Source organism: Hemicordylus capensis, chromosome 9 (genome assembly GCF_027244095.1).
Source record: "Hemicordylus capensis ecotype Gifberg chromosome 9, rHemCap1.1.pri, whole genome shotgun sequence".
In the NCBI taxonomy this organism is placed as follows: domain Eukaryota; kingdom Metazoa; phylum Chordata; class Lepidosauria; order Squamata; family Cordylidae; genus Hemicordylus; species Hemicordylus capensis.
This window is the reverse complement of record NC_069665.1, coordinates 27,280,821-27,303,229: the sequence shown is the minus strand read 5'-3', so window position 1 is coordinate 27,303,229 and position 22,409 is coordinate 27,280,821. Positions and strand designations below refer to the sequence as shown.

General features: G+C 46.0%; 1 protein-coding gene across 2 annotated transcripts in view; it reads right to left on the bottom strand.

The window, feature by feature from the left end:
• The window catches only part of CDH13 (cadherin 13), a 625,583-nt gene that overhangs the window by 469,464 nt on the left and 133,710 nt on the right, over positions 1-22,409 (bottom strand). For both annotated transcript variants that reach the window (XM_053270621.1, XM_053270622.1), the window contains one exon: positions 20,303-20,414. In XM_053270621.1, coding sequence (XP_053126596.1) covers positions 20,303-20,414 — 112 coding nt within the window. The remainder of the gene's footprint in view (positions 1-20,302; positions 20,415-22,409) is intronic.

Below are 22,409 nucleotides of genomic sequence, written 5' to 3'. Positions count from 1 at the left end.
GTGCTGTGTGAAAAAAGTACTTCCTTTGTTGGTCCTTAAATTCCAGGCCTTCAGTTTCATAGGATAACCCCAAGTTCTAGTGCTGCGAAAGAAGGAGAAATTTCACTCCTTCTACTCCATGCATAATTTTATATACCTCTATCATGTCTCCCTGTAGTTGCCTCTTTTCCAAACTAGAATGCCCCAGATGCTGTAGCCTTTCTTCCAGCACGGTGTTCATCAGTTTCCATTCCACCTGGTGACATCATAGGGCGTGGCGGGATACAGTGCTCCCTCGGTTGTCCTGGTTGGGATCAGATGGTAGCTCCTTCCCTCTCAGAACTATCTCCATCAGTGAGATGGAATCATTCCATGAGGCTGAATCAGAGGCAAGGAGGCACCTCCATCAGCTGAGCCACAATCAACAAACATTTAGCTCCTCCCCTTCCAAAACCATAGTGCCTGCATTGGCTTATTTTCCTCTTTCCACCCAACTTAAGAGTCCTTTCCTCTTTGGTATCATGTGTATTAAATTTGCAAGCTGTTTTAGTCTGTGAGCCAACCTGAGTATGCTGGCAGAAAGGGGTGTGTGTGTGTGTGTGTGTGTGTGTGTGTGTGTGTAAGTGTGTAAAAACCTAAGGAATTTATGTTCTGTTTGGATCGCCAAGGGTCCTAAATGCACAAAGCTTGGACTAGAATACAACACGTGGTTACAATATAGTGTTTAAGTTCATTGAAATCCATAAGTTTCAGCATGCTTACTTCCATGTCAGATTGTGACCTTTACCTGTAAATTGAACGATAAATAGTCACCTTCTGGGACCTTTTATCATCATCTTGTCATTCAGGAATTGTCTCATTCAAAGTTGGGTTTTTATGGCAGACATAAAAATCTATAAAATTATCTCCTTGGGAGCAGCCATTTGTTTACAGCCTTAATTTATTTTCACCAAAAAAAGTAGTAACTCAAATTGATTAGCCTCTTGTGTTTGAGAGCCCTGAAGAGCCAGATTCTGCACCCACACTTGCTATGGTGCAAGCTCATAACAAGTGTCAACATAGTCTTCCGTTCCTAAGTGTTCAAAGTACTTTGCATACATTATCTCAGGAATGCTTGCCACAACTTTATAGAATAGCCTGCTATCTTATTCCCGTGTTATATATCAGGAGTTACAGTCAATCCATGGCTGATTTAAATCAAAGATGTGCAGCTCACCAGCTCTTTATTCGGTATCCAAAACAATTTGGTCAACAGACACCCCCCAATAAGGGCCCAATAGGTATTGTTCCACAGCTTATCCTATAAGGTGCAGAATCTGCCACAGAATCTACAGGCTAGTAATAGCCAAAGTTGTTGAACAGAAGTCACCCCAGATGGTGAGACTGAGACTTTTCTGCCAAATATTTGGAATTCATCACCTTCATGCAAATTAATTGTTTTCAAACAGAGAGAGAATAGCAGATTTACTGTGATCTGCCCAAACAGATGTTCTCAATGTGGCTCTCTTACTGCTGAACAAGTTGACTGTCTCAGTCTAACCCGGCTCTGTGCTATGTGAAACAGCCAAAAACCAGAACAGGATAACCTGACACTCCATTCAACCCATGCCAAGAAACAACTCAATAAGATGTGGCATGTGTCTTGATATACTCTCTTTGCCAAATATGAGAAAGAGACAAATATTAGTTGGAAGTGTTTTACAGCAGAACATGGGACAGAAATGTGAATATTAAATCCACTCCTATAGAGGTAGTTCACTGACATCTGTGAATAGATGTTAGTCCCACTGCAGCCTTGAACCATATTCACTTGAACAGCAAGACCAGATCTGCCCTGCACAGGGGGCCATTAATGAACCAGAACATCAAAAATCACTAAGCTTCTGGTTTTGAGAATTCTTGAGTGATGGGGAGCAAACTTGAAATTGTGGAAGTTCAAAACACACATTTCCCCAATATAACAAGTCTTAAGAGCAGTAGAGTCAAAGCCTACTCAGTATTGCTACCCAGATACTCCAGACCCTCCAATAATCTCAGTTCTGATGCACCTTTGAATTTCTTCTCCTGACATCAGAACTTGTCTTGCTGTGAACCCTGGGAGATTATCAAACCTGCTTAGCAAACATGTGGGGTGGCCAATTCAAAGTCAAGGGGGAAAATGTGCATACAACGTACAATCCCCAGGAAGCATTATCATCTCAATTAACAGCTGCAGTGGGGGGGGGGTGTCTTTGCATGATCACTGGAGACTGAAGGCTCAACATCAGCACATCAGGGGAAAGATTTCTCTCTCTCTCTCTCTCTGGCTGCATTCACATGTAACATGAAGCCAGAGGTGAAGGGACCTCCAGTTTCACAAACTGTACGTCCAAATGCAGGCAGCTTCAGTTTCACCAAAAAATGGACCTGAAATATCCCTCCCTGGTCAGAGATGTGTACCTTTGTGCTGCAGTGAGGTCCGCTGCCTGGACCTTCGGTTCCACAGTGCCATCATCACATCTGAACACTGCCACTGCAGTCTGGTTGCTTTGCAATCAGAGTTGAGGGCGGAAGCTCCTCCCTCTCTATGGCTGCTATTGGCTCTGCTGGGGCTGTCCTTCAGTAAAGGAAGAAACCCAGGCAGCCAGATCCCCCTCCTCTCTGCAGTCGGCGAGACTGCAGAGGGGAAGCTGTCCTGAATGTCTGAATTCAGATGGGAGCATGAGGGGGGAGCAGAAACGCAGTCCACATTATGTCCAATGGTGCCCCCTCTCTCTTCAAAGTATCCAAGCTGTATGGGAGGGGATTTTCTTGGCCAGTTCATTCCATGGTGCTAGAGTACTGTAAACATTAAAGCACGCCACCAGAAAGGTGGGGCCAGTCTCACAGATCCTTACTCCTCAGTGCACTGCTGGTGTAATATCACTTAGCAAAAGGAGTAGTGCATTTTAAAACGCATTGGAAGGATCCTTGCTTTTATGGCATGAATTGCAATTAAACCAGCAGTACAGCAACCGAATCATCCTGAGAATGTGGGCTGACTATGCACCAAACTAGACACGACAGCAGGAAGGGATGTGTGGTCAGGTTGTGTTTTCTGTTGTGTTTCCATTGCATTTTTACTAATAGCAGCTGTTGGGAGGAGAGGGAATTTGCCTGAGATCATGGCATGAGGAGAGGGTTTTTAATTGTGCACCCCATATCATTTCCCCAGTGGAAATACCCCCTCAGGGTTACTTGTTCTGGATGGGGCGGGGGGAGACTTACAAGTCCATATATGATACTTGGGAGCCTTCATCAAGAAAGTGGTGCAAGAGGAAAGAGTTAAGCAACAGACCTTCCTCCATGCCGCAGTTCCAACAGGATCCCCCGTTCCCACTACAACCTTTTAAAAACAAAGCACGGGAAGTCCTATCACACATCAGCCATCATGTCTGGCAGAGTCAGAGTGAATTAGACTGGCATTATTTCCGAAAGCACTAATGTTCTTTAAAATATTGTTAACTTTAGATGAGCCAGATTCAAACTCCTGTATTTACAGAGAGATTTAGCTTTGCAAAACCCTATTAATTCCTGCTAAATCGCTGTGCTACCTATTGAAATTTTAATGGAAAAATGTCTGCTCTCCAGTGGTTTCGTTTATAGAAGAGGAAGGGGAGGAAATGCTCTCCAGATAAATGTCATTCTGAAATACCACCTCCAGGAATATTAAAAGTATCTGCTACAGACTATTATGGAATAAGATCAGACTTTGGGGTACTTTGTGTGCACGCATGTGTGGACAGGTGGAAATATTGCTTTTATGTTAAGAAGCATGAGAAACAACGGTCCTGTGAAACAGGGAGTTTCCAACCAGTGATCCCCAGGTTCTGTTGGCCTACAACTCCTGTCGTCGACTGCCATAATAGTAGATTATCTTGAGCTAGACTGATCTGCTGCCTTCTGCAGAATCTGACCATTGGTCAATCATCTAGCTCAGTAATGTCTACCATGGAGAGGAGAGCTGGTTGTTCAGTAGCAAGCATGACTTGTCCCCTTAGCTAAACAGGGTCCACTCTGGTTGCATATGAATGGGAGACTAGAAGTGTGAGCACTGTAAGAAACTCCCCTTAGGGAATGGAGCTACTCTGGGAAGAGCAGAAGGTTCAAGGTTCCCTCCCTGACAGCATCTCCAAGATGGTATCTCTGAGAGAGATTCCTGCTTGCAACTTTGGAGAAGCCACTGCCAGTCTGTGTGGACCATACGGAGCTAGACAGACCAATGGTCTGACTCAGTATATGGCTGCTTCCTATGTTCCTATGATGGCAGGGAATTATGGGAGTTCATTTGATGCATCATTCAGTGATGTGGTGAAGATCAGTGACTTGGATGGCTTTAAAGCAGGGGTGAGCAAATCCTGCCCTCCAGCTGTTGTTGAACTACAACTCCCATGATCCTCATCCACAATTTTATTGTGGCTGGGGAAGGTGGGAGTTGTACTTCAACAACAGCTGGAGGGCCACCACTGCTTTCAAAAGGAGATTGGAAACATTCATGGAGGAAGAAGGACCTGTTAATCATAATGACTACATAGATCCTTGAAGTGGAGGCAGTATGCCATTGAGTAACAACTGCTGAGGAGAGACACTGGGAGTGGGTTATTCCCTTCATGCCCTGCTTGTGGCTTTCTGGAGACATCTGGTTAACTTAGGGAGCAAGATACTGAACTGCAAGGGTCTTTTACTTGAGTCTACAACAATGGACTTCTTTGTCTTCAAGGAGAGACCAAGGATCTGATCCCACTGAGCTTCTAGATTTGGAGACTTAGATGTACTCAGCAGCATCCGGGAGCATTCATAGGAACATAGGAAGCTGCCTTGTACCAAGTCAAACCACTGATTCATCCAGCTCTGTATTGGGAGGAGAGCGGGTCTTGTGGTAGCAAGCATGAATTGTCCCTTTGCTAAGCAGGGTCCACCCTGGTTTGCATAGGAATGGGAGACTACATATAAGCACCGTAAGATATCCCCATTACAAGATGGAGCCCACTTGGGAAGAGCACCTGCCTGCTTGCATGAAGAGGGTTCCGAGTTCCCTCCCTAGCATTTCCAAGATAGGACGGAGGGAGACTCTTGCTTGTAACCTTGGAGAAGCCGCTGCCATTCTGTGTAGACAACACTGAGCTTGATAAACCAATGGTCTGACTCAGTATGTGGCAGCTTCCTGTGTCCCTATGTCTACCCAGACTGGCAGTGGCTTCTCCAAGGTTACAGGAAGGAGTCTCCCCCAGAACTTGGAACCTTCTGCAGGCAAGCATGCAGATGCTCTTCCCAGAGTGGCCTCATCTCTTGAGGGGAATAACTGACATTCATATGTAGTCTCGCATTCAAATACAAACCTTGCTTAGGGGAGGACTATTCATGCTGGCTACTACAAGACCAGCAGCTCCCGATTCAAAGTTCCAGAACAGGATCCCCATTAACAACAGGCAGCCATTGCTTATTCAGTCAGTCAATCAGAGCTGAAATCCATTGCCTAAAGTCCCCCATATGTATTTGCAGGTGCCCCCTGCCCCGCCAGAAAGGCCCTGGTTTTATGAGGTTCAACAGATTTACAGACATAGACCATGAATGGTCACCTCATTTGCATCCTTCACCAAGAGAGAGAGAGAGAGAGTCAGTTTTGACCATCAAAAGGTATTCAAACGACCTGATAAGATGGGCAACAGGTGCTCATATGATCATTGCACTCAATGGTGCAAGTCAGATCAATGCCTCTGAAAACCATCTTAGAGAACATTACATTAATTAATCACACATTCAGTTTGGATGTGCCAATTGGGTACGAAAAAAGGAGAAAAAGTTATCCCCCCCGCAATCCGGAATATCTTCTGAAAACATCATTAATATGATGTTTCCACACTACAGCAAGCAAGCAACATACCTACTAATTGTGAGCAGTTGGCCATTGATTTAGACTATTAAAAGAACAGCTGGCTGGCTTCAACCAACCAAAGCTCCGACATATTTCAAGAAAGTGTGATTTATAAACTATGCTGGTCCCTGGCACAACTCCAGGAACAGATCTAATCTCAAATCGAGCTATTTGCTACAGTTCAATCACCTAAATTCATAACCAACAGGTTAATGGAGCATGTTGTCCCCATCAAATCGCCTTTATTTATGCGCTTGTTACATTGAAGAGGTGTGTTTTGTTTAAATAAAAAAAAACAGTAACAGATGATGCTGACACATTTGCTTTATATTTTGATTCCCTCAACCTCTGAACAATTATAAAACATGATGAGGCTCTGAAAGAACATGTCCTTTTGTTTATACCTAGCACTCCTTCACTTGGGGCCCATTGACTCAGCATTTAAAAAAAAAAAAAATATTTGTCCTCCCTTTGTAGTCACAATTCCTGTGACTATGCACTGGGTAAATGATGCCTGACAAAATAAGTTCACACTGGAAGGTGTCAGGAAGGCAAACTCTGAAGTACAAGATGTTGCCGCCTCTGTTCAGGATCTTGGATGTGTAGTTCTCTGATTAGCATCAGGGTCACGGGGTCCATGCCAGATTCGAGACTGGAGCAGCTGAGGGATGTTGTTCAGCTCTGGGGGCCAAAGGCTAGTGACTTGAGCTGCAAGACAGACCTTCATGGGAACATAGGAAGCTGCTTTATACCAAATCAGACCATTGGTCTATCCAGCTTAGTACCGTCTACATTGACTTGCAGCTGCTTTCCAAGGTTTCAGGCAAGTGTCTTTCCCAGATGTAAAGGTAAAGTGTGCCATCAAGTTGGTATCGACTCCCAAGTGGTGCCCACAGAGCCCTATGGTTGTCTTTGGTAGAATACATGAGGGGTTTTCCATTGCCTCCTCCCACGCAGTATGAGATGATGCCTTTCAGCATCTTCCTATATATCTGCTTCCTGATAGAGGTGTTTCCCATAATCTGGTCAGGGATTCCTGGAGGCATTGCCAGGTATTGAACCTGGGACCTTCTGCATGCAAAGCAGATGCTCTGCCACTGAGCTACAGGCCTTCCACTTCCCCCCAACATTTTGCGAATGACACAAGAACTGAGGTTGCATGTTACATTAACAGAAATCTGGGTAAGAATTCCCAGAAAACTGGGTAAGAATTCCCCATTCTTTGCTGCATGATACACCAAGTTTCCTTCCGTTTCAACCATGGGTTGATGCATTTGGTGAGAGGGGGACTTTTGTTTGATAAATGTATGGTAAATCCTCCCTTGCAGGTACAACATTTGTTCTAAACTTCTTTGGATGCTGGAGCTATTACGTGCGAGAAATTATGAAACACAAGACACGAGTGACCACACCACCCAGACCTTGTCTGGATGTGGCCCTGTTTTCCAACTACCAGTTAATTCTCTCCCACACAGTTCAGCGTAAAGCCTTCTTCTGATCCGATATTTCTTCTTAAAAGTTAAAATTAGATATGCATAAAGATCAAAGGCTATTTTAGAATTCATTTTCCCCCTAAGGCCCTATTAAAAAGCTGACATGTACAGTTGGAGAGGCAACTGTTTGACCACCTGGCAATCCTCCACCGCACTCTTCACCAGCTTTGATCATGTTTAAGACAAGCTACACAGATTGTGCGATACTGCGGAGGGCTCAGATGGATATGCTTGTGCCGATGTTTGCAAACACACACTCCCTCCTGTGCAGTGGGGTTCCAAAAAGGGAAAGTCAAGCATCCTTTAATTGGATGAGAATTTGAGAGCATACAGGACACCTGGGAGCCCCTGAATACTCCGCGGAGAGAGATAGAAGTGACTCTAGGAGATGTGGATTCAGCTCATCCATTTCCTATCCTCTCATATGCCCCTCCTCCAACGGCAGCCTCATAGACAATGGTCACATTCGCATGTAACACGGATGAGCAGTTGAATGGGCCAACGGTTCCACAGATGTTACATCCGGATGTGGGCAAATGGGATAAGGGCAGTGACAAAACCAAGGCTTCAGATCTGGAAATCCGGTCTGAACCCTCGGGTTGTAGTGAGTTTTGTTGCCACAATCCCAGGTACCGGGCAGCTTGCGGCACGTCCAAATTCAGAACGGCAGACTGCTTTCCCTGGAACTGGAGTGGAACGAGTAAACTCTTCCCTCAACTCTGGTGTGATTGGCTGTGTGGGCTGTCCTTCAGTCACGAAGGAAGCTCGCACAGCCAGCTCCCCCACCTCTCTGCAGTCTCGCTGATGGGACTGAATTTGGATGGGACCGGGGGGGGCAGAACCGTGGGTCCAATGGACCCGGGAAGGCAGAACTGTGGGTCCATTGGACCCACAATTCCATGTTACATGCGAATGTGGCCAATCACTCCCCTCCCTTCCACCTTGTTTTTTAAAAAAGCACATGATCACAAAAACAGGAGTGTGCACAGCTCCTGAACTTGGGTAGGACCCTTGTCCTACCGCTATTGAACACTGCATGCCTACTATGAAAACCAAATAGCCAATTAAGAAAAAAAATATGACCATTAAGACTCAGACTCAAGCAACATCAGTGAATCAGCTCAATTTTCCAAAGGCAGCCATCATTCACAATCAAGAGCCAGTTGAAACAAGTGCACCTCAAGTGCTTGTCTAAACACAAGGAGATAAGAAGCAGGGTGCATCTCTTCAGGGAAGGAGTTCCACAATTTAGGAGCCGCCATGGAAAAGACCCTCTTCTCTTGTGCCTCTCGAACTCAGATGGAAGTGACAAATCAGAGTCCCTAAAGCCAATCTTAAGATTTGGAAAGGCTCCTACAGGAGAAGGTGGTTCTTAAGGATCATGCTTGTTAGAAACCCACATGGCTTCAGTCCAGATGGTTGCCTTCCAGAAGTGCCATCAAAACCTACTGGTAGCCAGTACCGAAACCTACTGGTAGCCAGTGTAGATCTTTTAGACCTGGAGTAATATGGTCTCTATGGGATGTCCTCGGTGCTTTCCAGATTAGCCGCTCAATAGAGGCAAAATGCTTCCGTTCAAGCAAATCACATTCAAAATGTAAATAGCAAAGCGCCCAGCAGGGGCAGCAGTCTCGCGAAAACTAACCAAAAAACCCGGCAACTTTTTTACCATGAATATACAATGCTATAGCCCTATATCACAGCGATTAAATTCAAAACAAGGCATTGGAAATATGAACGGCACCCTGCTGTCCACGTAGGGACTGCAGTGTTTCAACACAGGAAGTGTGGAAGCACAATCCAGAAATTCATCATGACCCAGTTGAAGGGTCTAATCTGGAAAGCACCCTGGAGACCAATCTGGCAGCAGCATTCTGCACCAGTTGCAGCTTCCAGACTACGTACAAGGCAGCCCCACTTAGAGTGCATTGCAGTAGTCAAGCCTGGAGGTTACCAGCATGTGCACCACTGTCCTGAGGTCACTCACTTCCAGGATAGGACAGAGTTGGCAAACCAGTCAAAGCTGATAGAAAGCACTCCTGGTCACCACCTCCACCTGAGGTATTAGAAAGAGGGTTGGGTCCAGAAGTACTCCCCAACTGAGAACCTGTTCCTTCTGGGGGAACTTAACCTCATCCAGAACAGCCAATGCTTTTGAAGCATTATTGTCCCCAAAGCTCCATGGGGCTGCCTCTTCTGGCTTTAAAGGACCAATAGAGCTCTAGCATTCAGTCCAGCTGCGGCAAGAATGCTTCCATTAAATGCTCACCAAGCTGGCCTCTGGAAGGGTAGGGGAGAAACTGATAGCAAGTGCCCTTTTCAGGGCAAACGGAATGAGCTGTGCTCATGCCTTTGTGCTCTGAATGTTTTCCGCACTTCGTGCCAAGTGGTCGGGGAACATGCTTTGCTGTGCCAGCTTGTCGTGTGCTATTTACACAATCTGCATCTCCTGCAGATGAGTTGCTTTAATAACGGATGCTCTTCAGAAGCCCCCCCCCCCAATCAGGCTCATCGAAAGTGCAACTTTGTCAAAGGAGGCAGCAAAGAAGCCTTTACGTGCCCATGATTAATCAGTGAATACATCCCCCACAGAGAACGAAAATTAAGCTAAGAGTGCCAGGGCAACTTGTACGAGTCGGGGAGGAAATTCTTCATTGACAGCCAGCGAGCGCAAGAAGAAAGGGGCTGCCGATGGACAGACAAAACCCCCAGTCTTGGAGTACGGTGAGCTCTGAAAATGCAATCCATCATGAAAGCGACAGAAGAGGTCAGCCATTAATTAACATCCAAATTAAAGCTTTTCAAGTGAGGGTCACAACTGGCTTTGTTTTGACATTTAAATCACCGGCAACGGACTCCCCGGCTTAGCATGCGAGACACGCCATCGCAATGCTTTCCGTTAATTGCCTTCATCTTTCATGTGTACCATTTGATTTATCTTCAATTAAAAAAAAAAAAAAAACCAACCCCCTCCACACAAAGCTACAACCCATGTATGTTAAAGTGGAACATGATTAATGTAACACAATTACATTTCTGCATGTAACAGCATTGCTGGGGGATTTTCTATCGTCCCAACATGATAGAGGGCTGTGGCTGCTACGACGCTCTTGACAAGCCACACAGTTACTGAAGCAGACACCAGACAGCATCCTAATGCTTTACTTGAAAGAAGAGAAGTTGCCCCTTCCCAGGGCCAGACTGGGCAGCCGGGACGATTCCCGGTGCACCCTATGGGGGTGCGTCTTCTCTCCGCTGCCGTGAGGGAGCCTCTCACACGTCTCCATGGCAATGAAAGGGCAGCAGCGGCACCAGCAGCTACCCAGGGCAGCCTCTCCCATCCCGTCGGGCATGACGCTGCGCTGCCCAGGCCCTCACCTGATTGGCGCTGCTCACGTCCTCGCTCACTTGCCGCTCGGCCCTGCTTGGAGGGACCCTTCATGGAGCGGCTGCAGCCAAGTTGTGCCCTGTGGACCACGGGCGGTGGCTCTCCCTGCTGCTGCTGCTAGCCGCGCTACACACCTGCACACCCGTCCACAAGGAAGAGTCAGAGAAGGGCTCTTGTTGTGGTGGTAAGTGAGAAGAAGGCAGGTGCCGACGTGGGACCGGGGGCTGCTCTGTTGCTCCCCACTGACTGGGGGGGCTGCTTTGGCTACTCCTAGACCTGGGGGGGGGCGCGACAGCTCCAGACCCCTTCATGCCACCCCGCAGGGACTGAAATGCTGTGTTTATGCCTCTGCTGCTGCTGTTTGTTCCCATTCAGCAAAGTGAAGTGTTTGTGGGGTAAATACAGGGAGCGCCCCCCGCTGCCGATTCTGGAATCAACTCACTGCCACCTGCACCCCCGACAAAGGGCAACTGTTCTATCAAGGGCATCTGGGTCTTTGAGTGTGGGGAGGGGTCAGCTGTATGGGGCATGGAGTGAGACACCACCTAGGCGGACTTTGACTGTGGCACATGCCAAGCTTGTAGCCAGCCTCAATAAATAAATAAATAAATAAAAATTGTGGGGGGGAGGTTGCAGAAGTCAGGGGAGGCAAGTTATGAAATGTTCAGTTAAAACAGTCAGTGAGACTGGGGAGGAAAGAGAATTTTTTGGTCTGGCAGGTACACACCATGCCACCAGCTGGCTACGGGCTTGGCACATGCCCAACCGAGAAGTGCAGGGCACCAGCTTTAATTTGAGATATGCAGGCTGCTCCTCCTTGGGGTCGGGTGGCCAGCCTCATGGATAACCCATGGCGAATGACTAACCCATTCTGGTTTGGGGATGGTGGAAGAGCGGAAAGAGTTTAGGAGCTCAGAGCCTGCCCAATGCCCACCTTTCCTCTCCTGCCAGAGCTTCCCTCCCCGCAGCAGTGCAGGTGCCAAGATCCTCAAGGCCAATCAAACTGTCTCTGTCTCTCCGGGAGCCTGCACCCCACAAAAGTCTAGGTGCTAGGTGGCCACCTGGGCCTGCCTTGTGGGTGGGCTGATATAAACCTGCTGGCCTTCGGTTTATATCAGAGAAAGTGAGAAATAATTGTTTCCATCTGATCGGAGGTTTATTTATTCATTTCCATCACTGGAGACCCAGGTCAAGGTGGCCAGAACCCAAGGGGTATACTCGTGAGTCAAATGGGCCGTAACCCAAAATTTGGCTTTAAAAAAGCCAATCTGGGGGGGAAAACACAATCACACTACAAAACAAAACAAAACAAAACAAAAAACAAAACAAAACAATCAGCAGCAGCAAGAATAAACGAAGAATTGACCACAACTTCCCCAAGAGCTGGGAGGTGTGGGGATCCAAAGCAGCGAGCAGGGATCAGAGGGGCCAGGTTGGAGGGTACCTGGTTGGAGGCACCAAGCAAGCAATGGGCTCCTCACACAAGGAACAAGTTGCTTGGACTGAGGAGGAGGGACGGGGGCTCAGGCTTTATAGGGCCGTGTATATAGGGTGGGGATTGGCCCCTGGGGGTCTCAAGCTAATACCACAGCCTAGCTGTCACCTGTGAATCTCAGAGCTCAGTCTTAGCAAAGAAGTAGGAAGTAAAGTGCCAAACCTGACAGCTAAGAAACCCAATTTGGGACTCGCCCACCATCACCGTTGTATTTCACACACGGCTTCAAATCGAATATGCTGTCTAATATCACCAGGTCAAAACCCCACCTTTGCTTCGTGAAAGCTGTAGGGAAGATGCCTCTGCTAACAGCCATGGCCAGCAAGAGGATGGAGTGTAGATATGGTTTCCAGGGGCCATGAAGACCCAAAATGAAGCCCTGCTGGATCTCCTTGAAGGTGGAGAATGGGGGGAGGGGAGCCTTCGCTAGTTTCTTCGGAGTCTCTTTAAAACACAAAATAAAACCCCCAAATACAAGAAAGCAGCAAAAAGAAAACAGTGCATTCAGCAATGTTTCTACTCCCGCTATACAAATCTGCCTGCTGTGCCCCATTTTTCCTTGTCACATGAAGATCTCTGGAGATCACAGGTATAATTTCGGTGTGGAAAAACATTCAAAAATGGAGGCAAAATGAAGTCGCAAAATGAAGACCTTGTGATGGGTCAGGTGCATCACAAACCAAATCTAGGTCTCCCCCCGCCCCGGTTGGGTCACAGGTATGGACACTCAGGTAGTAGGGATGGGAAAGGCCAGGACTGTCCTTAGAGAGCACTGGTGAGGTGCGGGGCCCAGGGCAAATCAGCCAGTGCGGGCCCCCCTTCCAGTTAATTCTAATGGGGTTTAAAAGAGTAGGGCCCAGGGCAGTAGCCCTACTTGCCATGCCCTAAGGACAGCCCTGGGAAAGGTTTCTGCCATAGAACTTGGATGGCCACTGCCAATGGAGCCAGCATGGTGTAGTGGTTAGAGTGCTGGACTAGGACCGGGGAGACCCGAGTTCACATCCCCATTAAGCCATAAAACTAGCTGGGTGACTCTGGGCCAGTCACTTCTCTCTCAGCCTAACCTACTTCACAGGGTTGTTGTGAAAGAGAAACTCAAGTATGTAGTACACCGCTCTGGGTTCCTTGGAGGAAGAGCGGGATATAAATGTAAAATCATCATCATCATCATCATCATCATCATCATCATCATCATCATCAGAGCAGAGAACACTGGGCGAGCTGGAGGAGAGCTGGTCTTGTCCAACTGATCATGCATTGTCTCCTTTGAAAGCAGGGGTTGCCTTGGTTTGCATTTGGATGGGTGACTACATGTGAGCACTGTAAGTTATTCCCCTTAGGGGATGGGGCTGCTCTATGGGAAAGCATCTGCTTTGCAGGCAGAAGGTCCCAGGTTCAATCCCTGGCAGCATCCCCAGATAGGGCTGGGCAAGACTCCTGCCAGAAACCCAGGAGCTGCTGCTGCCAGACCCTGAGCCAGACAGAGCAACTGCCTGCTCATTCTATCCTCCTATGATCTGACAAAGTACAAGGCTGCATTACATGCGCATTTGCACCCAAGGTCCTTAGAGCAGGGATTCTTGACCATGGGTCCAGAAATATTACTGGACCAACTCGCATCCTCCCCAGCCACAATGGGCATTGTTACATGTGAGTGAGCTCTGTATCTCCTCCATCTAGCAGCACAGTCTGGAGATTTAGGAACAAGGCTTGGCTATTTGACCACCACAGGAGGAAGATGGAAGTAAACCCTGGCAAAAAGAGCGGTGAACTGTGCCCTCCTCTGGGTGCTTGGAAGCCCCAAGGGCCGACAGGAGATGAGAAAAAAGCAGAAAGCCCAAAACCTAAGGAATGGAGAGCATGTGAGAGCGGCATCACGATTCAAGGGAGGTACAAGGTTCTCCTCTACCACCCAGTCTGGATCTACATAATGCCTGGAGAGAGAGAGAGAGAGAGAGAGAGAGAGAGAGAGAGAGAGAGAGAGAGAGAGAGAGAACATCTGGAACCTGTGTGCTACTGGTTTTATTCTTTCATCCTTCTCGATATGGATTTAAATTGTATTTTGTGTACACCACTTTGAGCACCTACTTGGAAAGGTTGTCTATAAAATAAACAATGGAAACACACCATGGCCAAAGGCCACTGTGATGGAGAATGACGGGAGTTGTAGTCCAACAACATATGGGGACCCATATCTGAGAACCCCTGCCTCAGAAGAAGGGCAGGATACCACCACCACCACCACCACCAATATCTCCACCTCAGTCCTAGATTAAAGTTCTCCTTCGTAGAAGGAAAGAGGTTTTTGCATGATGATTTTCTCTACTACCCCTGTCGTCAAATAGCTGAAATGTTGTTTTTTCCCTCCCAGTTCCAAACACTGTGTCTTGCTCTCTTTAAAATACCGTCCACTGAGAAATAAAAAAGTTTGCCGAATATCTGAAAACAACTTTCTTTTTATTGCTCCAGCCTGCATGCAAATAAGGAAAGAAACAAATGCCTTTTTGCAACGGCCTCTCTCTCCTCTCTCCCCTTCATAAGTTTCATCTATAATAAACACAACGGCTGTTTACAGCTAACTAGTAAATACATAAAAAGCAACTATAACCCCTGTACTTAATTACTGGAGGAAAGAGTTGGCCATAGAACGTACAGCATGTTTCTCCTTAAATTAAAAATATCAAGGGGAGGGGGAGGAGGGGGGCTACACCCAGACAAAATGATAGTTTCTGTCGCTCTTCAGCTGAGTATTAAAAGCACTTGGTTTATTGAAGACTACAAAAGCAGCCACCGTTAGACTTGCTTTGCATATTTGCTCTATTAATTTGCATATTCATGGCAGGTCGCACATACAGATACAACTGCTAAATTACATTGTTCTTGAGTGACAGCAACATTTTAAAAAAATGCAAGGTGTCATTCAAACAGACAATATAAAAATATTGATGATTCTGCTGAAAAGCCTACAGTTTAGGGCACTTGTTCCATGGAGCCATCCTTAGATTCTATACAGCTTGCTCTGCCCTTTAGGTTCAAAGAAATACACAGCAGATTGACATTCATGTCAACAAAGGGCATGGAGAGACACATTACATGGGGATGAACCCATAGGTCAGTGGTAGAGCATCTGCTCTGCATGAAGAAGGCCTCAGGTACAATCCCTGGCAGCATCTCCAGGTATGCTGGAGAAGACTAGGAAATACTCTATGGCATATTAGGTGGACCAAAGCCACCTAATGGCGCAGTGGGGAAATGCTTGACTAGCAAGCAGGAAGTTGCTGGTTCGAATCCCCGCTGGTACTAGGTCGGGCAGCAGCGATATAGGAAGATGCTGAGAGACACCATCTTATAGGAGGAGGCAATGGTAAACCCCTCCTGTATTCTACCAAAGAAAACCACAGGGCTCTGTGGGTGCCAGGAGTCGAAATTGACTTGACGACACACTTTACCTTTAGATGGAACAAAGCCACCTAATGGCGCAGTGGGGAAATGCTTGGGTAACAAGCAGAAGGTTGCCAGTTTGAATCCCTGCTGGTATGTTTCCCAGACTATGGGAAACGCCTATATCGGGCAGCAGCGATATAGGGCCCTTCAAAGTGCTTCCATTTGGCTGTTTTGTGCCCCATTCAAGCAATTGTTTAATTCTAATGGGACTGAAACCCCAGATCTCTCAGGATTTGACCTGGCTCTATCCGAATGATAATAATTCATCAAAGTGTCTTAGTCCATTAATTCCAATCTGTAGTATTTATCTGATATGGACTCTGTTCTAGAAAGCAATGGATAGTTACTGCGGAATTACTTGGGGGGGGGGCAAGGTTGATATTGGGCCAACCCAACTGATTGCAGTTATTGTTGATACTGTATTTTTGCCAGGGGAACTTTCGAGGTGAATTTGGAGACTCCTGCTTAGGCAAAATGTGTGCTGAATTTCAAAAGACGCCAAGATTGTCAATATGTTTTTCTACATTATTTGAGGGAGGGGTGTCCGTATGTCTCTGAAGTGAACCGAGCAAGATGCTTAGGAACTCTACAGTAAGCAGAAGACACTCCAGGTTCAGTTTTTGACTTGAAAGCACTGATTACAGAGGGAGTACCTTGAGTGGCACAGCAGGGAAATGCTTGACTAACAAGCAGAAGGTTGCCGGTTTGAAACCCCACTGGTACTAGATCGGGCAGCAGTGATATAGGAAGATGCTAAAAGGCATCATCTCATACTGCGTGGGAGAAGATGGCAGTGGTCAACCCCTCCTGTATTCTACCAAAGACAACCACAGGGCTCTGTGAGTGCCAGGAGGCAAATTCGACTTGATGGCACACTTTACCTTTACCCCTTGAAAAACCCCTTAATCACCACTGTTCGCACACTCTCCCCCACATTGTTGCTTTGGCCACCATTTTTCTTTGTTTCATTCCTCCGTGATGGGTCCCAGCCAACCAGGGATCATGAACTGGACATGATATTGCCACAATGCTCTTTAGGCAATGAGATTTAGGTATGAGCGGATGTCACTAAGGGCAAATGAAGCCTAATAGGTACCCAGACCTTCCAAGGTTTGGTCCAGCTCTGTCCAGACAATACTTCAAAGTGCCATAATTAATTCAGTTGGATTCAAATTAATTTCAATCGAGTGATGGAAATGATTCCTGTACTACATAGATGGACGATCTTAACCAATCAGGGATCACTCAAATAACTGAAAGGTTTCTCAAACCCCTTGCAATGATTTCCAACAAATCAGCAAATTGGGAGTGCTAACCCTAACCCCTGCTAAGTGAGTAAAGAGTTATCTGCCATTCTCTTATATTTCAGCAGGGGGAACATCAGCTGGCCCTACCAACCCCAGCATAGCATCCTTCCAGGGGCTGGTGCTCACCTTATGTTTCTTTTTAGATTGTGAGCCCTTTGGGGACCCATCTTATATACTGTATGTACTATTTATTTCTCTATGTAAACCACTTTGGAAACTTCTGTTAAAAAGTGGTGTAGGAGTAGCATTAGGGAAAGGAGTAGAGAGGCTGGTGGTGTTTTTAATGAAGCTCTGCGCAAAATGGTTGATCCCCTCCCATTTCAACTCATCTCTGCCTAGAGGGGAAGTACAAGAATGAATCTGGTCACGTCCCAATGGATTGTCCGACTGCCACTAATGCTTACCAACAGAGTACCCTTCAACAAACCAGAGCTGGGACCTACAGTTTCCGATCTGATTACATTATCTAGAACTCTACACCGACTATCTATCAAGCCAATTTGGTCTCTCCAATCCTTTGAATTGCCTCATTTCTCAGATTGCTTAGAGACAATGAGCATCAGCCGCACCTTCCCTCTCTCTTGACTAATATTAATAATTGTGTCTTAATTATTGTGTCAGTTTCACACCAGCGCAATTTGCTGGGTCATCACAGATCATGCAATCAAATGTGGCTGAAACAGCTTGTCCTTTCTATACTGTTGAACAGAGACACAAGGAAAATCAGTGAGACGTTCTGGCCAGACACAGCGCATTGATGTGCACAGCATCAAAGGCAAAATTAAGGCTACTTTCTTCCAGATTAATTAAAAATATGAACGTTGTTTACCTTTGAGAATAAAAAGCCCTCAACAATCTGGCTGACACGGCCATCTGATTAACGGCTACTTAATGTGTTCCCTTTCTCCCCCCTGCCGCCCTTCCTTTATTTTCTTCAACACACTTTTCATTCTCTTTCCCCTCCCGCTTTCCCTCAGTTGTTCATAATATGAATTTATTTTCCTCACAACAGGTACTCAATTTGCAATCCTCTAAGGATCTCCAAGAATTTTTTTTTAAAAAACACCTTTAAGCAATTAAAAGCAAAATTGTTAAACAAACGAGGGAATAAAGGATTAAACAGACATCGTCCTCACCATAGTGGCCAACTTGTGGCAACACTTCAGATTCAGGAAAAAAATTCTCACCCCATAGAAACCTAGAATGTCAGGGATACTGCTATGTTCCAACCCTTCTCCTTGACATCTAGTTTTCGGTGGTCAGGGAGGTGGGTTTTTTTAATGGAGGAATATTCAGCCAATGTTCAGCTATGATTGAGCAGATGGGTTACAAAGAAGCCATGCCCCACTCACCCCCAGCTCTGCCCTCCCCTATTTTATTCATTATCTCCCTCACTCCGAGGAGTCCCCAGGGATAGGGGAGAAAACAGCCCCCCCTCCCCTAGGTACCCCTCAGAGAACCAGACCATAAACAACACCCTACTTATTCCCATGATTTAGAAACCTGGCAGGATAGAGGTGGCTGCATCTATTTAGTAAGCATGCCAATGGAATTACCAATTATAAAAACTTTTGGAGTTGTTGGAGCCAAATATCCATATGTGTCACCATGAAAGTGCCTCTGCCTGCCCTTTAAAGCAATCCATTAAAATCTGGCTGGTCGACATTTTATTCAAGAGGACACATGACTAGACCATGTGGCTCAATAAGCAGCATGAAGCTCTGAAGGAGATAGGCTTGGAAATCATGGTTATTGCCTTCAGAGGAGGGATATTACAGAATGCAACTCTGGGCCTTGCTCTTTTGGAACAATGCACACATATGTTTTATATAAAGACTTATAGGAGCATTATCTAATGTGCAAGGCTTTTCGGAATCAGATACTCAAGAGTGCAAACACCAAACACACAGAGAACAACTTGCCAAAACAGAACAAGAACGACTTAGTGAGCAGAGCTCTGTCTCAAGCTAAGGAACAGGGATCGACAGATCAACAGGAAACAAGAACAGTCGGACTTGTTTTCGCGTTTCTTCAGGAGCAACTTTGGGGAAGCCACAATCCCCCTGCAATACATGGATTCCAGCTCTGTTGATCAACAAGGTCACTGGAAATGCACACACGCTGTATTAGGTTTACATTACATCAGTTGGGAAATGGAGAAAGCAGGGAGAGTTTTACGTCGCTCCTCCCAACTTCCTGCTCACATCTCTAGAAAACGGCAGAAGAAAAGGTCAAAGCTGGGGCTGCACATCCCCTAGCAATGGCACACAGCTGCACAAAGCTAGCTTCACATACCTTGAGACAAGTAGATGATTAGACCAGGCACCATGCAGTTCTGTCACAACCAAGTCAACACTGAGGACCTACACCAAACCATTCAGCAGAACCTTCTACAACCTACACCCAACCAAGTCTGCAATTCCTTCGAAAGTGATGCAACTGATATCGCATCTGGCCAACTACAACTTCTCTCACCTCTGAAAGAATTGGCACCTGGTGGAAACTAGACTCAAAGCTTCTGTGAATGCAACCCTTTCCTCACTACTAACAAACCCCCAAGTCCATGGAACGGTGAACATTCATGCTTTCTAGTTCTGTTCCTTTGTCACCTGGATCAAGCAACTCAAGGCAGACACACAGTTAAGTCTTCATGGCCCATTTTACCTTCTCTCTTCTGCCTGCCAAGCTCACAGAGTGCCTTGCAGCCGTGCCAGCATTTTCATTTGACACCTGTCTACTGGAAATGGGATACGGCCATCTGGTTCATTCATAGTTCCCACTAAAGGAGACATTTGACCACTGGGAACTATAATGCTGAAGAGAAAGAGGAATTCTTCTGAATAAAGCTGAAAGCATTGGATCAGATTCATGGCTTCAATACGCTGAGGACAGGACATCATGTCTGCAGACTGACCGAAGCATACTCAACTACTTATCAAGGTCTCCCATCATGGCCAGAAAAACAGAAAAAACACAATTGAGGGCTGAGTCATTCCATAAAGAAGGCACCAGATCATTCTCAATGCCCAAGTAAATATATAAGCCAACTATGGATTGGAAAACAGGGGTTTTCATTACACGAAGGAAGTCATAATGCAAAAGGTCAAAGTCTGTATGAATATAGGATTAGAAGAATATTTTTTAATTTTTTTAAAAACCCACTTTACTGTAGAAAACAGGTAGAAACCACTCGGGGAAGCCGGTCATATTCTCCAATATACTCCAAATGTGAAAGGAAGACCCAGACTGTGGTTAATACTATGTTTTTGCACAAAATTTATGTATGAAAATAAGATTCCTTACGATTCAGAATGGGCTGGTCCGCTGTGAATGCAGATGGGTGTTCAATATGAAAAACCTTTTGTTGGAATCCAGGGATGCATTCTAAATCTTCCGTGAACACAAGAAGCAGCACCTGAGAAAACAAAGGAAAGGGACTTTTCATATCTGCTTGTTCATTGCTCACACCGGCTTGTGCAAATGATAACAGCTTTGGATTCAACCTTCAGGAGATTAAAAATGGTCTCTCACATCACACCTTCCCTTTTGAATGTGCTAGTTATTGCCTTGGGGTATAAAAATTGCATTTCATACAAATGGAAAGAAAGAGAGAGTCCTAAAGACATTTCTCATGCAGCCAAATCTAATCCATGTAACAAAGTACATCAAACAGGTATTTGAGGATGTTCTTCTTGGGCTATATATATCACTATCAATTTCCAAGGTATGAAAGTTCAGTTGCTAGATAGATTATTTCTGAGAAGCAATGCTGTAGACCCTTTTGAACTATTTAACACGTGCGGACATTAAACAGCTTTCAAAAACAGCCTAAGCTGAGTCAGAGGGATCAATAGAAAACGAGGAAGATTTTTTAATTAACTAAGACCCAAACTAGACATTTATAGAGGACCTGTGGCTGTCATCTATCTGTGCACCCTGGTAAAATCTTGTAAAATATGGCATGTGATACAACAACATTGTCCTCAGAATCTGCCTCCCCCGCCATTGACAGCCAATAGAGGAAGAGCAGGGAAATGTGTGAAGATGTCATATGTCAGGTGATGATGTCATCATGTGTCATCACCTGAACATGATGATATTATACTGATAGTGCAGCTCTGCTCTCTTCTTGAAAAAAACTGAGGCAGTGTTTCCCCCAACAATGAGTTACAAGACAATAAGCTCATCCTCATGATCAGAACTTGGGTAGGAGAATCTCCTACCCAAGTTCAGGAGCTGCCTGCGCTCTTTGTTTTCTGATTGTGTAGGAGTTAAAACACAAGACACAGGAGGTTGGGAGCTTGGTTGTCCGCTAAGCCCCAGCTGGGTAGGATGAGCACGCCCAATCCAGGGTTCATCCCCATCGTCAGAACAAGAGGAGCAACAGCAGCTTCAGAACAAGAGGAGCAATGGCAGGCCAGAGGACAAGCCATTAGGCTTCTGGCTTCCCTTGAGCATCCTCAGATGTCTCTCCTTGGGGAAACCCCTGAAATTCGCATCAAATGCCACTCTTCTTGAAATTTCAGTAACAACCCTAATAAAGACTTGAAGCTGCCTCATATTGAGTCCAGGGGCATAGCTACAATTGGACAAATGTCTCTGGTCTCCTGAGGGAAGGGGCCCACTGGCTGGGAGACAGCTTACTCTTTACTCTACCTCTCCTGCCTCTCTAAAGAAGAGGAGAGGAGAGCTGGTCTTGCAGTAGCAAGCATGACTTGTCCCCTTAGCTAAGCAGGGTCCACCCTGGTTGCATATGAATGGGAGACTAGTAGTGAGTACACTGGAAGATATTCCCCTCAGGGGATGAAGCCGCTCTGGGAAGAGCAGAAGGCTCCAAGTTCCCACCCTGGCAGCATCTCCAAGATAGGGCTGAGAGAGATTCCTGCCTGTCACTTCTCTCTCAGCCTAACCTACTTCAAAAGGTTGTTGCGAGGAGAAACTTAAGTATGTAGTACACCGCTCTGGGCTCCTTGGAGGAAGAGCGGGATATAATATAAAATGTTTAATAAATAAATAAATAACCTTGGAGAAGCTGTTGCCAGTCTGCGAAGACAATACTGAGTTAGATAGACGAGGTCTGACTCGGTATATGGCAGCTTCCTATGTTCTTAAGAAGATGAAGCATAGTCTTCTAGAGATCCATCTCCACTTTCCATCCCAGGACCTGCTCCAGCCTTGCTATACTCCTGATTGAGGCAGAGCATCTGTCCATCTAACCCAGGGACGTCTGCTCTGGTAGTGATTCTCCAGAGCTTCAAGCAGTGAATTATTCTAACCCTGCTACCCTAGTTCCTTTTAACTGGAGACATCAGAAGCTGAACCCGGGGATCTTCTGTATGCAAAGCATGTATTCTACCATTGTGCTGTGGCTTGTCCCCTCTCGGGGAATAAGACAGCAAAAAATTTGGGG